At 38.9% G+C, this 12,157-nt stretch overlaps 1 protein-coding gene across 4 annotated transcripts in view; it reads right to left on the minus strand.

Moving 5' to 3' along the window:
- The window catches only part of CEP128 (centrosomal protein 128), a 447,679-nt gene that overhangs the window by 421,523 nt on the left and 13,999 nt on the right, over window positions 1-12,157 (minus strand). For 2 of the 4 annotated variants that reach the window (XM_034937939.3, XM_008961011.5), the window contains exons 3-4: window positions 3,902-4,048; window positions 530-691 (exon numbers count right to left, since the gene is read on the minus strand). In XM_034937939.3, coding sequence (XP_034793830.1) covers window positions 530-676 — 147 coding nt within the window. In that variant the 5' untranslated portion in view covers window positions 677-691; window positions 3,902-4,048. The remainder of the gene's footprint in view (window positions 1-529; window positions 692-3,901; window positions 4,049-12,157) is intronic. The other 2 variants (XM_063596092.1, XM_057299772.2) reach the window with 2 other exon arrangements.

The raw sequence follows: 12,157 nt of genomic DNA on the forward strand, positions 1-12,157 counted from the left end.
AAAGATATCCAAGTCCTAATCCCTGCAACCTGTGTATGTATACCTTACACGGCAAAAGGGATTTTGCAAATGTGATTACATTGAAGACTTTTAGATGGAGAGATTCTCCTGGATTATTGGGTGGACCCAATGAAATCATAAACATCCGTAAAAGAGGAAAAGGGAGGCAGGAGAAGTAAAGTCATAGGATGTGAGAAGGGCTTGACCCTTCCCTGCTGGCTTTGAAGATGAGGGAAGGCAGCCACAAGATAAGAAATGTGGGCAGCCTCTAGAAACCGGAGAAGGCAAGGCAATAGATTTTTCCCTTAGAGCCTCCAGAGAGGAACACATCCCTACCAACACTTTGAGACCCAGTGAGACCAGTGTTGACTTCTGACGTACAAAACCTTAAGATAATAAATTTGTGTTGTTTTAAGACATTAGCTTTGCAGTAATTTGTTACAGCAGAAGAAAACTAATCCACTGACTGAAACTATTAAGCAGCTCAAACTATTTAAATTCTATTAAATGCAACCATTGTTAAACTAACCTGTAAAGTACTTGTTATAGTGTTGACCTTCTCGGTAACTTCTACTGTAGGAAGACTTCGAGCTCCCCTGTGCGTTGATCTGGCAGCCCATGGACTCAATCGGTCACGACAGCGGAAGTGATCTGATTCGCTGGATGATTCTGCCATTGATGTACACAAATCCTTTTAAATAAATATAGGTCAAAGTTAATGAAACAGTAAAAAGCATGGAAATAAAAGACGAATACAACTGTTTACTTTTGATCTCTTTTCTATGTTTAATACATTAGTAATTTTGCACACTGTAATTTCTACATACATGGCTTAAAAACACAAGAAGTCACTTCCCCATGTAATTCTCCCTCCTCCATTTTCTCTGCTTTAAGGGAGCGATTCCTCAGATATGATTTTGGTCATGTTTACAACTCCAGTGATAATAATCCCTTAGATTCATGCAATGCTTCCAAATTTTAAAAGTATTGTCACATTTAGTACCTCACTTAATCCTACCAACAACCCCATAAGGTAGATAAGAAAAACACAGATATTCTCTAAAGTTAGGACCAGCAAGTATCTTAATATTCATCTAATGTCCATTATACTATAAGAACACATAAAGGCACACAGCATGACCTACAATAAGGCGGTCTCATTCAGTGTACATTGACAACTCTCATGTACCTTGATTTAAAATAGAGTAGAATTAAACAAATGTTGTAATACAGGTACAAATTCTACAATAACAGATACGTGAGAAGGTGGCATCTTCAACATCTCCACCAAAATAGAAAGCCAGACATCCTAAGTATATGCATCAGTAGATAATTCTCTAAACATGCTTTTCTTCCATCCTTACCTCAGTTTTCTATTTAATACATTAAAAAAAATTATTTCATGCAAAGGAATCTCAAAAGTTTCAGGAAACCTTTTAATAGAAGTTGAAGAAACTAAGTAAGTTCAGAACAAAGAAGCATCAGAGAAAACTGATAAAAAGTGAAAGTATATTGAGTATCCCAATAATTTCATTTTCTACTTACTGGTGGGTTAACATTATTTTAAGATTAATTGCTAGAATCTTCCTAAAATCTATATGGCCATTTTGCTGGCTGATTAAATATAGTGTGATAAAAACATTTCTTTTTTGTTTTGTTTTCTTTTGTTTTTTGAGACGGAATCTCACTCTGTCACCCAGGCTGGAGTGCAGTGGCGCGATCTCAGCTTGGCTCACTGCAACCTCCGCCTCCCAGGTTCAAGCAATTGTCCTGCCTCAGCCTCCCGAGAAAACATTTCTTGAATGACAAGAGTATCTTAGACTTCCAAGATCTTTATTCTGAATGCACCTGGAAGTACATTGATCATACATTTAAGGAGACAATAAAGAGAATGTGCTAAATGTATACATGTCCTAAAGCATTTAATGAAAGCAACTGTGTTTTTAAAATATTGGATGAAACATAACTAAACAAATAAACAAGAACTCTTGCCATAAGGTTAGGTTTTTTAAAATGAAATACAGTCTGTTACTGCTGTATCAAAAAAAGAATCAATGAAATAGCCAACTTCTTCACACTAGCTAAGACAGGGTTAGAGAACATCCTGTTGAACACCCATGCTTCTCCTCTGCCCAGGGCTCTTAACTTCCTTCTGCACCTATCTTCTCTGGTTCTTGCCTGTCTTCTCCCATGTATAATTACAAAGGTATAGTACCCATGATGTCACTCCCTCCCACCATAAAGAAACATGAACAAGAAATTAAGACTGAAGCAATTGTTTGGCTTTGCTTTTCCTGGCTCACAATTGCTTAAGTCCAAAGGAAAAAAGTATTTTCTTTAGAAGACAAGACATCTTACATATAACATCTTACATATAATGTTCACCTTTTAAACTTCGGAAATCACTTGTATGCATCTCATAAATCTATGCCACATAACATAACGTCTTTTACTCTAAGTTACAGTACTTCCCATCAAGCATTTTCCATTAGTGAAAGCAGGAAAAATCAACATTTTCTAAGACCCTGCTATTCTGCCAAGTACTATGCAGATGCTTACATAAGACAACCCAATTTAATTCTCATAACAACTTATTAAAGTGAACACTATTAACCCCTAATTCATAGAGGATGCTACTGCTAAAAGATATTAAATAATATCCAACTCCATACAGTAATTATAAGTAGAATGCAAACCCAAGATTCAGCTGGCTTTCTCTGTCCTCAACACTATGTTCTTCCCACTGTGTTCTGCTGTCCGTTTATCCTGAGAGTTAACAATATTAACAATTAACAAAAAGTGCTAAAGAGAGCAGGTGCAGGCCAGAGCCTACATGTGTGTATAATCTTCTCAACTCCCTCTCATTTCATGTCAGCATAAAAATATCAAGAAAAAAGGGAAATATCAAATAATAATATAAAATCTTAACTAGGCACCAGGAAAAAAACTAAGTGACATATCTATACTAATGCATTTAATAAAAAGCCCTGAAACAAATCAATCCACTGGTCCCAGATTAAGGGGTTTTTGTTTCCTTATTCCTTTTATCTCTTATATAAGAGAAAATAATAATTATGTCTGGCATCTGTCTCTTTCATATCAAAATTCTATAGCTTAAAGCATAATAATTTTCATTTTAACAAGTCATAATTCTGGAAACTTGATTGACGTTAAGAAATCACTGAAGTTAAGAAATCAGGCAGAATAAAAAGTTAATATTGAAAAAGACAATGTGCTTACTATAATAGTTGTTAATGAGAGCAAGGAACAAAATAACTGTCTTTGAGATAACTTGATATTTCTAAGAGTATCAAAATTTTAATAATAATCAGTTATCTGAAGACAACTTCACCAGATATAAATGGCATGTCAGACACTTCTAATACATAGACAATTTGAGTTTCAACATGGCTAAAAATAATTATAACTGAAATTTGGGGATGATATTTAAGATACAAAATAGTACAGACTAATAAACATGCATGTATCTACCACCAAGAACTAATAAACATTATCATTCTGACATATGTACCTTTGAGAGTTTTTAGTAAAATATTTAGAACACTGTAAATAAAGTCTTAGTACCTTCCAACCACCCCTCCTTCACCCAGTACTACTCCTGCCCCATTTTCCCAGGGATAATCACTAGCATGATTTCATGTATAACTCTCCAGGCTATGTTTTTATACTGTTCCCATAGGCATGGGTACCTCAAAGTCTTTTTTTATAAAACACACACTGCACTGAATTGATAAATATTAATAAGTAAAGATATGGGGTCATCTGAATTTAACTCTAAAGCAGAAAATCTTACTGATATTAAATAAAATTAAGAACAACATAAACTAAATTATCTCCAATCGTCATACAATACAAGAAAAAAGAATGATCTCTCACTTACCACCACTAGGATTACATACTTTTACTAAGACAGAATCACACGTTCCGGCATGAGTTTCACTAGTACACACACACAAAGACTTCAGCTATAAAGTTAAGTTACTGTGAGCAATAAAAGATGTTCAAACTCCTGCATCTGATGGAACTCCTGCAGAGACATCAAGATTTAAGGTGAGATATATCTGAGAAATTTGCATGGCTTTTTTTAAGCATATGAAACATTCAGCAACTATCTAAGGACTTTAATTACCTAAGTTTCATAAATGTTAAACTAAGTAAAATTTTAAAATCTCATTATAATAATAAATAAAAGTTAGATTATTTACATTGTTGATAAAAATCTGGCATTTTCTTCCACTCTTACTGACAACACAAGGTCATACATGATTCCCATAGCTAACTAACAGAGCACCTAACTAACCCTTTGTGCCACAACACAGAAGGCAGCTATAGTGGCAGAAATCCATCCTTACCAAGAATCTCCGATCTATCATCAGCCAACACCACTACACCCCAGACACAGGACTGATGGAGGGAGAAACAGATGAGAATGGAGTGGCCACTGAAGTTGGCAAGAGGCTCACACCACATAATCAGAACCTACAGTAGAATGCATGGAGGGCCATGAAAATTCTGAGAGCCTCTTAATATAACTGACTCAAAAAGAAAAGTACAAAGCAACATGAGTCAATTATATACACTTCTTTTGTCATTAACAATGTATTATTTTATACTATAATTAAAAATTAATTTTATAAAAGAATGGTAAATAGTAATATCATTGGCATTAATGAAAACTGACCAGGCCTCTGAAAATATTTTCCTCAATTAAGGTTTACCTATTATTTCATTCCATGTTAATAACAACATATTGAGAGTCGTCACATAAGGAAATAAATATTCAGGGCCATGAAAAAACATTTAACCTAATAATCTAAGAAATATAATTTAAACAATAAGATGCTTTTCTAGACTATGTAATTGTTTTCTTTTAAATGGTAATGTCTATGGTTAGCGAGGTTGTAGGGGAAGGAGCACTCCTACACTTTCCTAATGGGAACATGTAAATTTGAATAACTTGTCTGGATGTCAGCAGGTAATAAGTATCAAGAAGAGCTTATACCTTTGCCCTGGTAATTACATTTCCAAAAATTTCTCCTAATAAAATCATTTAGAATACATACAAAAATTTATATACAAGAATATTTACTGTAATAGAGGCAAAATAAAAACAACTCAAATTTCAAAATACAAGAATGGTTAAACTATGGTACATCTATACAATGAACACAGACATTAAAAAATTTGTTTCTGAAGAACATTTAATGACAAAGCACGAGATAAAAGCATGAATTCCAATTTCATAATAAATGTTATCTGTATGTGTATATAAATTACCAGTTCTATGGTTTGAATGTCCCCTCCAAAATTCACGTTGAAATTTAATCCCCAGTGAGGCTGTATTGAGAGGTGGGACCTTTAAAAGGTGATTGGGTCATGAAGGCTCCTCCCTTATGAATGGATTAATCTATTCATGGAGTAATGGATTAGTGGGCACTGGTGGTTTTACAAGAAGAAGAGAGACCAAATAAGTATGCTTGGCCCCCTCACCAGGTGATACCCTGGACTCTGCAGACAGTCCTCACCAGTAAGAAGGTTCTCACTAGATACAGCCCCTCAACCTTGGACTTCTCAGCCTCCGTAACTGAAAGAAATAAAATCCTTTTCTTTATAAATTACCCAGTTTCAGGTATTCTCTTATAAACAACAGAAAATGAGCTAAGACAACCAATATATAAATTTAGAGGTGTGGGGAAAGGCAGAGGTAAAGAGGGAGTGGGGAGAAACAGAACAAAAATAGCTTTACTATCCAGAGGTTATAGCTGATTTGTTTTTTCAATAACAGTCCGGCCGGGCGCAGTGGCTCATACCTGTTATCTTAGCACTTTGGGAGGCCAAGGCAGGCGGACTGCCTGAGCTCAGGAGTTTGAGACCAGCCTGGACAACACGGTGAAACCCCATCTCTACTAAAATACAAAAATTAGCTGGGCATGGCAGCATGCGCCTGTAATCCCAGCCACTCAGGAGGCTGAGACAGGAGAATCACTTGAACCCGGGAGGCGGAGGCTGCAGTGAGCCGAGATCACGCCACTGCACTCCAGCTGGGGCGACAACCGAGACTCCATCCCAAAAAAAAAAAAAATTCCTACATTTCATGAATTTTCTACAATGATTTGCATTAATATACATTAATGCAAATGGAGTATAATCAGAAAGAAAACTATAATGTGTACTTAAAAGAAACAAAAACAAATTTAAAGACCTCTTCAGAGATAGCCGGTTAACAGGCTGACAGCAGATTAACAAGCTGTCGACCTGGAAAATTTGATTAAATAAAAGCTCTATATTCAGAACTTCCATTTTCTTGGTAACTGTGTCCTTTTCCTCCCTGGCAACTTCCTGACCTTATTTCCTAGTCCCCTGGCATCTACCTAGGTAGGGCCATGCAACTAGTTCTCACCAACTGATGAGCTGAAGAAACGGGATCACAGTGCCAATCTTTACTATTTCATACTGAAGAGCATTCACTGACCAAAGGAAACACTTATCATGCCTTATGAACTGAAAGAAAATTTATTTTAATTGTATATTATTTTCACTTTGTAGTTTTACTGAAGTGCAGTTACTAGATTCAAAGATGACTCACTTAAAGAAACATTCTAAACTACTAGAATGAACATAAAAATTGGAGGATATAAAAATATATTAATGTGTACCAACATCACTTATGCATCAAAATCTACTTTGGAGAACGAATTAAAAATGGTTCACAAGTTATGTTTAATCACTATTATAATTTGAAGCGCAAGGAAGAATTATTAAGAGTAGAAGAAGAAAAACATTTATGTATGCTCAAGGAAAATCTTCATTATTGTCTTTAAAGATTTAAAAGAAAAAAGTTCAATTAGATAAGAAATTTACCCTCATTATCATAAGAAATTTCAGCATGACACATTGATGAAAGAAAAGGAAGAACTGCTAAATTTGAAGAATGACCAAACTCTTGAATAACAATTTAAAGAAACAGAAATATCTAAATTCTGGTTAAAGCTGAGAAAGGTATTTCTTTCAATTGGAGAAAAAGCAGTAAACACTCTTCTGCAGCTTACTACCACCTGCTGGTGCAACAAAATTTCTTATTAACAAGAAAGCAACAATATTTGTGCCGTCTGCTTTTCAGACGTGAGCTTTTTCCAAATCTCTAGAGAAGACTAAGATGGGTGACCTTGAGAGAAAGTCTCTGGAATCTTAGAGCAAGCTCTGGGTCTGATATCACAATTCTTAGAATAGCTTATTTAGCTGCTCCCAACAAATCAGTATTTAAAGGCATAAATATTGTTTCTTCTGTCTTAATGAACCTTATAAAGAAGAAATACAGCCACCAGAGCAAATAACAAATCCTCATCAATTCACTCCCACTGAGGATCTATCCATCTAAAACAAATGCCCATATGCAAACTTGAATACTGCAACTAGAGAGAGTAAAACTGAATTCAACCTTTGTAATAAGAGGATTGGCAATGAGCCTTTACAAACTCAAGTCCACCTCTTTTGTTATTTGACCTAAAGAGCCATCAGATTGTCTTCATTATAATGATGCACATTTGTATGTATGAGAGCTGTAATTTATTGATTCTCAAACCTCTTTTCCTCTGAGCCAGTTTAAAACAATTAGGATTTGCAAGCTGTTCCATAAAAGATAAGCACCCAGCATCAGGGGTGATATTTCACAAAGACTGACTAGTGCATGTTAAGTAGGTGATTGCTTCTGTGGCCTCCAAGTGCCTCAGCTGTCCCTGCCCAAGGTAATCGTCCTCAAAGAAGATGCTCAAGGTAATTGTGTTGATATTTAGGGGGGTAAGGGAAAATTGGGAGTGTACTTTACACTTAATCATTAACAAAATTCAAATTTTATGTATTTCTCACTGTTTCTGATATGGTTAGGCTTTGTGTCCCCACACAAATCTCATCTTAAATTGTAATCCCCATAATCCCCATGCATTTAATGAGAGACCTGATGGGAGGTGACAGGATCATGGAGGCAGTTTCCTCCATGCTGTTCTCATGATAGTGAGTTCTCACAAGATCTGATGGTTTTATAAGGGGCTCTTCCCTCTTCGCTCCTCACTCTTCTCTCTCCTGCCACCATATGAGAAGGTCCAAGCTTGCTTCCCCTTCACCTTCCACCATGATTGTAAGTTTCCTGAGGTCTCCCCAGTCATGAGGAACTGTGAGTCAATTAAACCTCTTTGTTTATAAATTACCCAATCTCATGTCATATCTTTATAGCAGTGTGAAAATGGACTAAGAGTTTCAATAGCTGTAGGACTTGAGAGCTTTGCCTTATCCTTCAAGTGAAAAAGTTAATAAGCCAGGAGACATTACCATGTAGAAACAATTAACAATTGTACCTGTCTTCTTTACATCAGTGCTCTTCTGTAACTTCATCTCCTCAAAGTCTTTTGGTAAATTTGTAAAAGATCAAAATCAACTGTCCAGTCTACCAGTCAGTTCTGTTATGTTAGTGAACATAATACATTAGGAAACAGAATCAGATACTTAAATTGATTTTTCATCATTTAATGAGTTGTCACTACATTAGAAATGAAAGATGAAAGTAAATAAATAAGTCATAGTCTTGATGGGAGAGAAGGACATTTAAGTGTATTATAAACGGTGAGCTAAGTAATACAACAAAATCCTTGGGGAGTCAGGTTAGGATTTTTCCACTCATCTTGAAGGATGCACATAAGTTTGACAGGTGGATGAGACAAGGAAATAGGATCCACTTAAAACCTGTCTAGAGAAAAGTAGACAGGATCCAAATAAGCTGAGCTCTTGCATCCTTCTACCAGGGAAGTTCTGCCCTCGTCTGATTTTCATTCTATGGTTTCATGGGGTTTTTTTTTAATGATTCTACTATTTTCAAAAGAAAATAAAAACATTTGAAAGCCACTACTATAACTAAAGAAAAAAAACTGAAGGATCCTGAGTGGGAAGTGACATGTTAATAAGCACATCAACAGCAGAACAGCTGGGAGGCTGCTGCAATCTATTAGGTAATGAATGGTGAGCACCTAAGACAATGGCAGTGGAGATGAAGTATAGCAGGGATGAATTAACTCTGAGGGCAAGGTAAAAGAGTAAAAGATGAATCACAAGTTTCTGGTTTTGGTAGCTGGATGGATCCTGAACTATTAAACTGAGCAAAGAAATCAATGAAAAGAAAGAGCTTTTAGGAGAACATATGTTCTAAATTGAACTTGTCTAAGCTTCAATTAGAAAGAGAGGATCAATTTGTGTTTCATGGGAGGAAATATCAAACTAAAGATGTCTAATACGCAACCGGATATGTGAGTCTCAGGAAATATTTGATAGTCATCAGTATAGGGGTGGATAAGACCACCAAGAAAAAAATGCACAGTAAGAAAAGAAGTAGAACCAAAGAAAACCCCGCAAGAACTCCAACATACAAAAGGCAGACAGAGGAGGTGGCCAATAAGATTGAGAAGAAACATGAGAAGTAGGTGAAAAACTAGGGGAAATTGTACAACAGAAGTTATGAAAAGAAGGGTTTCAAAAAAGTGAGAAAAAAACTGTTACAATTTCCCAGTAATCAATGAATTGCCTTTCAACTCCAAATCCATCCTTCATTGTCTGCTCTTTGCAAACAGAGCTGAGGCCTTTAAATATTTCTCCTTTGTAGCTAGCGTGATGTTAAACTTTGTCATAGAAAGTGTTGGAAGGGTTTTTTGTTTTTTTGGTTTTTTTTTTCTCCAAGATGGTGGAATGGAGGCATTATTGGCATGCCTCTCCCACTGGGATAAACAAAATAGTGTGTAGAAAGTCATGCTATGAACTTTCTTCCAAGAAGCAACACAGGAACTTAAAAAACACTGAAAGAAACCACAAACCCTTTGAAAGAAGCAGTGGGCAGTAGTCTACACGATAAACCAGGAGGAAAACTGGGAGTTGCCAGAGCATGAGTGGGGAGGAGAGACTGCCTCCATGATACACTCTCCCACTGGGGAGCCGAGCAATCCAGGCCACAGGGGAACACCTTAACCCTACCTAGCGCTGGTGCTGACTTAGTGAGCAGTGAGGTTTTATGAAAAGGAGCAGCATCGAACCGTGTTTACTCCCAGAACCAAGCAGGGACAGAGGGAAGCCATTCCTGATCCTACCTCACAGGGGACCTCACCTGAAGTCTGCTGGTTAACTGAGGCAGTGGTCACAGGTTGAGAGAAGCTCCCAACTGAGACCTGTGATATAATCTTTAGTGGGGACAAATGCCCTTGGTCAGAACCGAGGGGTGGGCAGAGAGTGTGCTATAGCTGCAGGCACAGGACCTGGGTGCCTCTACTTCACGGGCTGACCAGGAGGGGCACAACCTAAAAGCTGGTTTCTGTGTCAGTTGGGAACACTTATGGCTTGGGACAGTTTTGAGGGCTGCCTGGAACCCAGCTAGCTACTGCTAGCACAACACTGTGGGTATGAGACCTGCCTTGCCAAGTTCATGGGAGCTGAGTGGGGCTTACTGCCACCCGCTACCACACCCTTCCCCTTGTGGATTCTTCTGTGCAGCAGACGTAGCTGTGCTCCTCCCTGGAACATTACCCCTGCGACCAGGGAACTGCCCTCTAATCCCCATTGGAGCCACTATTTGCACTCAAACGTGGGGAGCCAGAGTGTGGACTTGCCTGACCCAGCCCCAACTAGCTTTGCCCATCCACCTACTCCGGTAGCCTAACACAACAGACAGAGACTTTTGCATGCTCCATGGCCCCACCCATTGCCTGAGACACTAGAATACCTCCCCTGGGTAACACAAGGCAAGCACAAATCCCACCACTGATACTGCAACTGTTGCTCTTTTGCAAGCACCACCTCCAGGCTGGAAGCAAACCAGCACAGCTCATTACAATATCTGCAGGCACATCACAGTGCTCAGGAAGGAGAAAACTTTTTGCATGACCTCAGCTACCACCATTGCCTGCATCACCCTGGTTAACCAGGAGGCCTTGAGTCTGTCCACAGCCCCAGTACATTACTACTACAGCTGGCATTTGAGAAAGCCAACACACTAAGGCTATTTATAACCAAGGAAATCTCACAGAGTCTATGTCACTCTCCTCTCACCCCCATCAGAGCCATGCTAGTACTCACTGTTGGGAAACTGGAGGACAGTTTACAGCAGTGGATCCCTTTTAGACATTCTCCAGCTCCAGCCCAGAGTGCGGCAGCCCCACTAGGTGGCTAGACCCAGAGCAGCAGCAAGATTCACAGTGGTCTGGCCCTCAGAAACTGCTACTCCTAGGGTAAGGGGGCGTGTACCACATTAAGAGGGCAGACACCCCGTCGGACAAAAGAAACCGGACTGCAGGCTCTGAGTCCCTGAACCTTCCACTTGTGGGAAGTTTCTTTCAGCAGAGGCACAGGTGCAGTGCTGGGCTCAGTAGGAAAAGTATGTGGCTCTACCCCAATTGTCAGGCAGCCCTGGTGCTCATGAGGGATCTTGGAAAAGGGGACTATTTCTCCCCCTCACTCAGCACTGCAGACACAGCTGGGGCTCCTCCCACAGGAGCATGGCATGGGTGCATCTGTAGACAGCCTTTCCATAACTCTTCAGGGTGACTGCACCCCCACAAGAGGAATGTCCTCCAGGTTCAGGCTTGCAAGACAGCTAGAGTCACAGTCCGCCTCTACATGCATGAAAAGAGGTGCCTGTCTGATCTGAATAGCCAGAGCACTTCGTGCAGAGTGTGACTGGGAGGTGGATTGCTTTCCCAGTGGCCCAGAAGGGAGGCTGTGGTGGCTCCCTCCCTTGCCCACCAAAAAGACCTCAGTGCATTTCACTGAGAGCTTTCCCAGCCATCTCTGTCGAGGCTGTGACCTCTGCCCACCACTGGGATACTGCATTTACCCAACTGCTTTAGTTGTAGCTGTTTTTCACCATGGGCACCTCCTACTGGCCTGAAGCCTGAACTGTTCAACCCAGTAAATAAAACAACAGGAAAATAAAATTTTAAGTGCATACCTCTGAGGAATGAGATAAGCTTCATAAGATTTCTACCATTCCAGCCCCATAGGAAAGAGTAAACCTGCTCACACACCCAGCACATCACTACTACAACCAGCATCAGAGAAAGCCATCACACAAAGATTTTCTATAACCAGGAAACTCACACAGAGTCTT

Source organism: Pan paniscus, chromosome 15 (genome assembly GCF_029289425.2).
Source record: "Pan paniscus chromosome 15, NHGRI_mPanPan1-v2.0_pri, whole genome shotgun sequence".
NCBI lineage: Eukaryota > Metazoa > Chordata > Mammalia > Primates > Hominidae > Pan > Pan paniscus.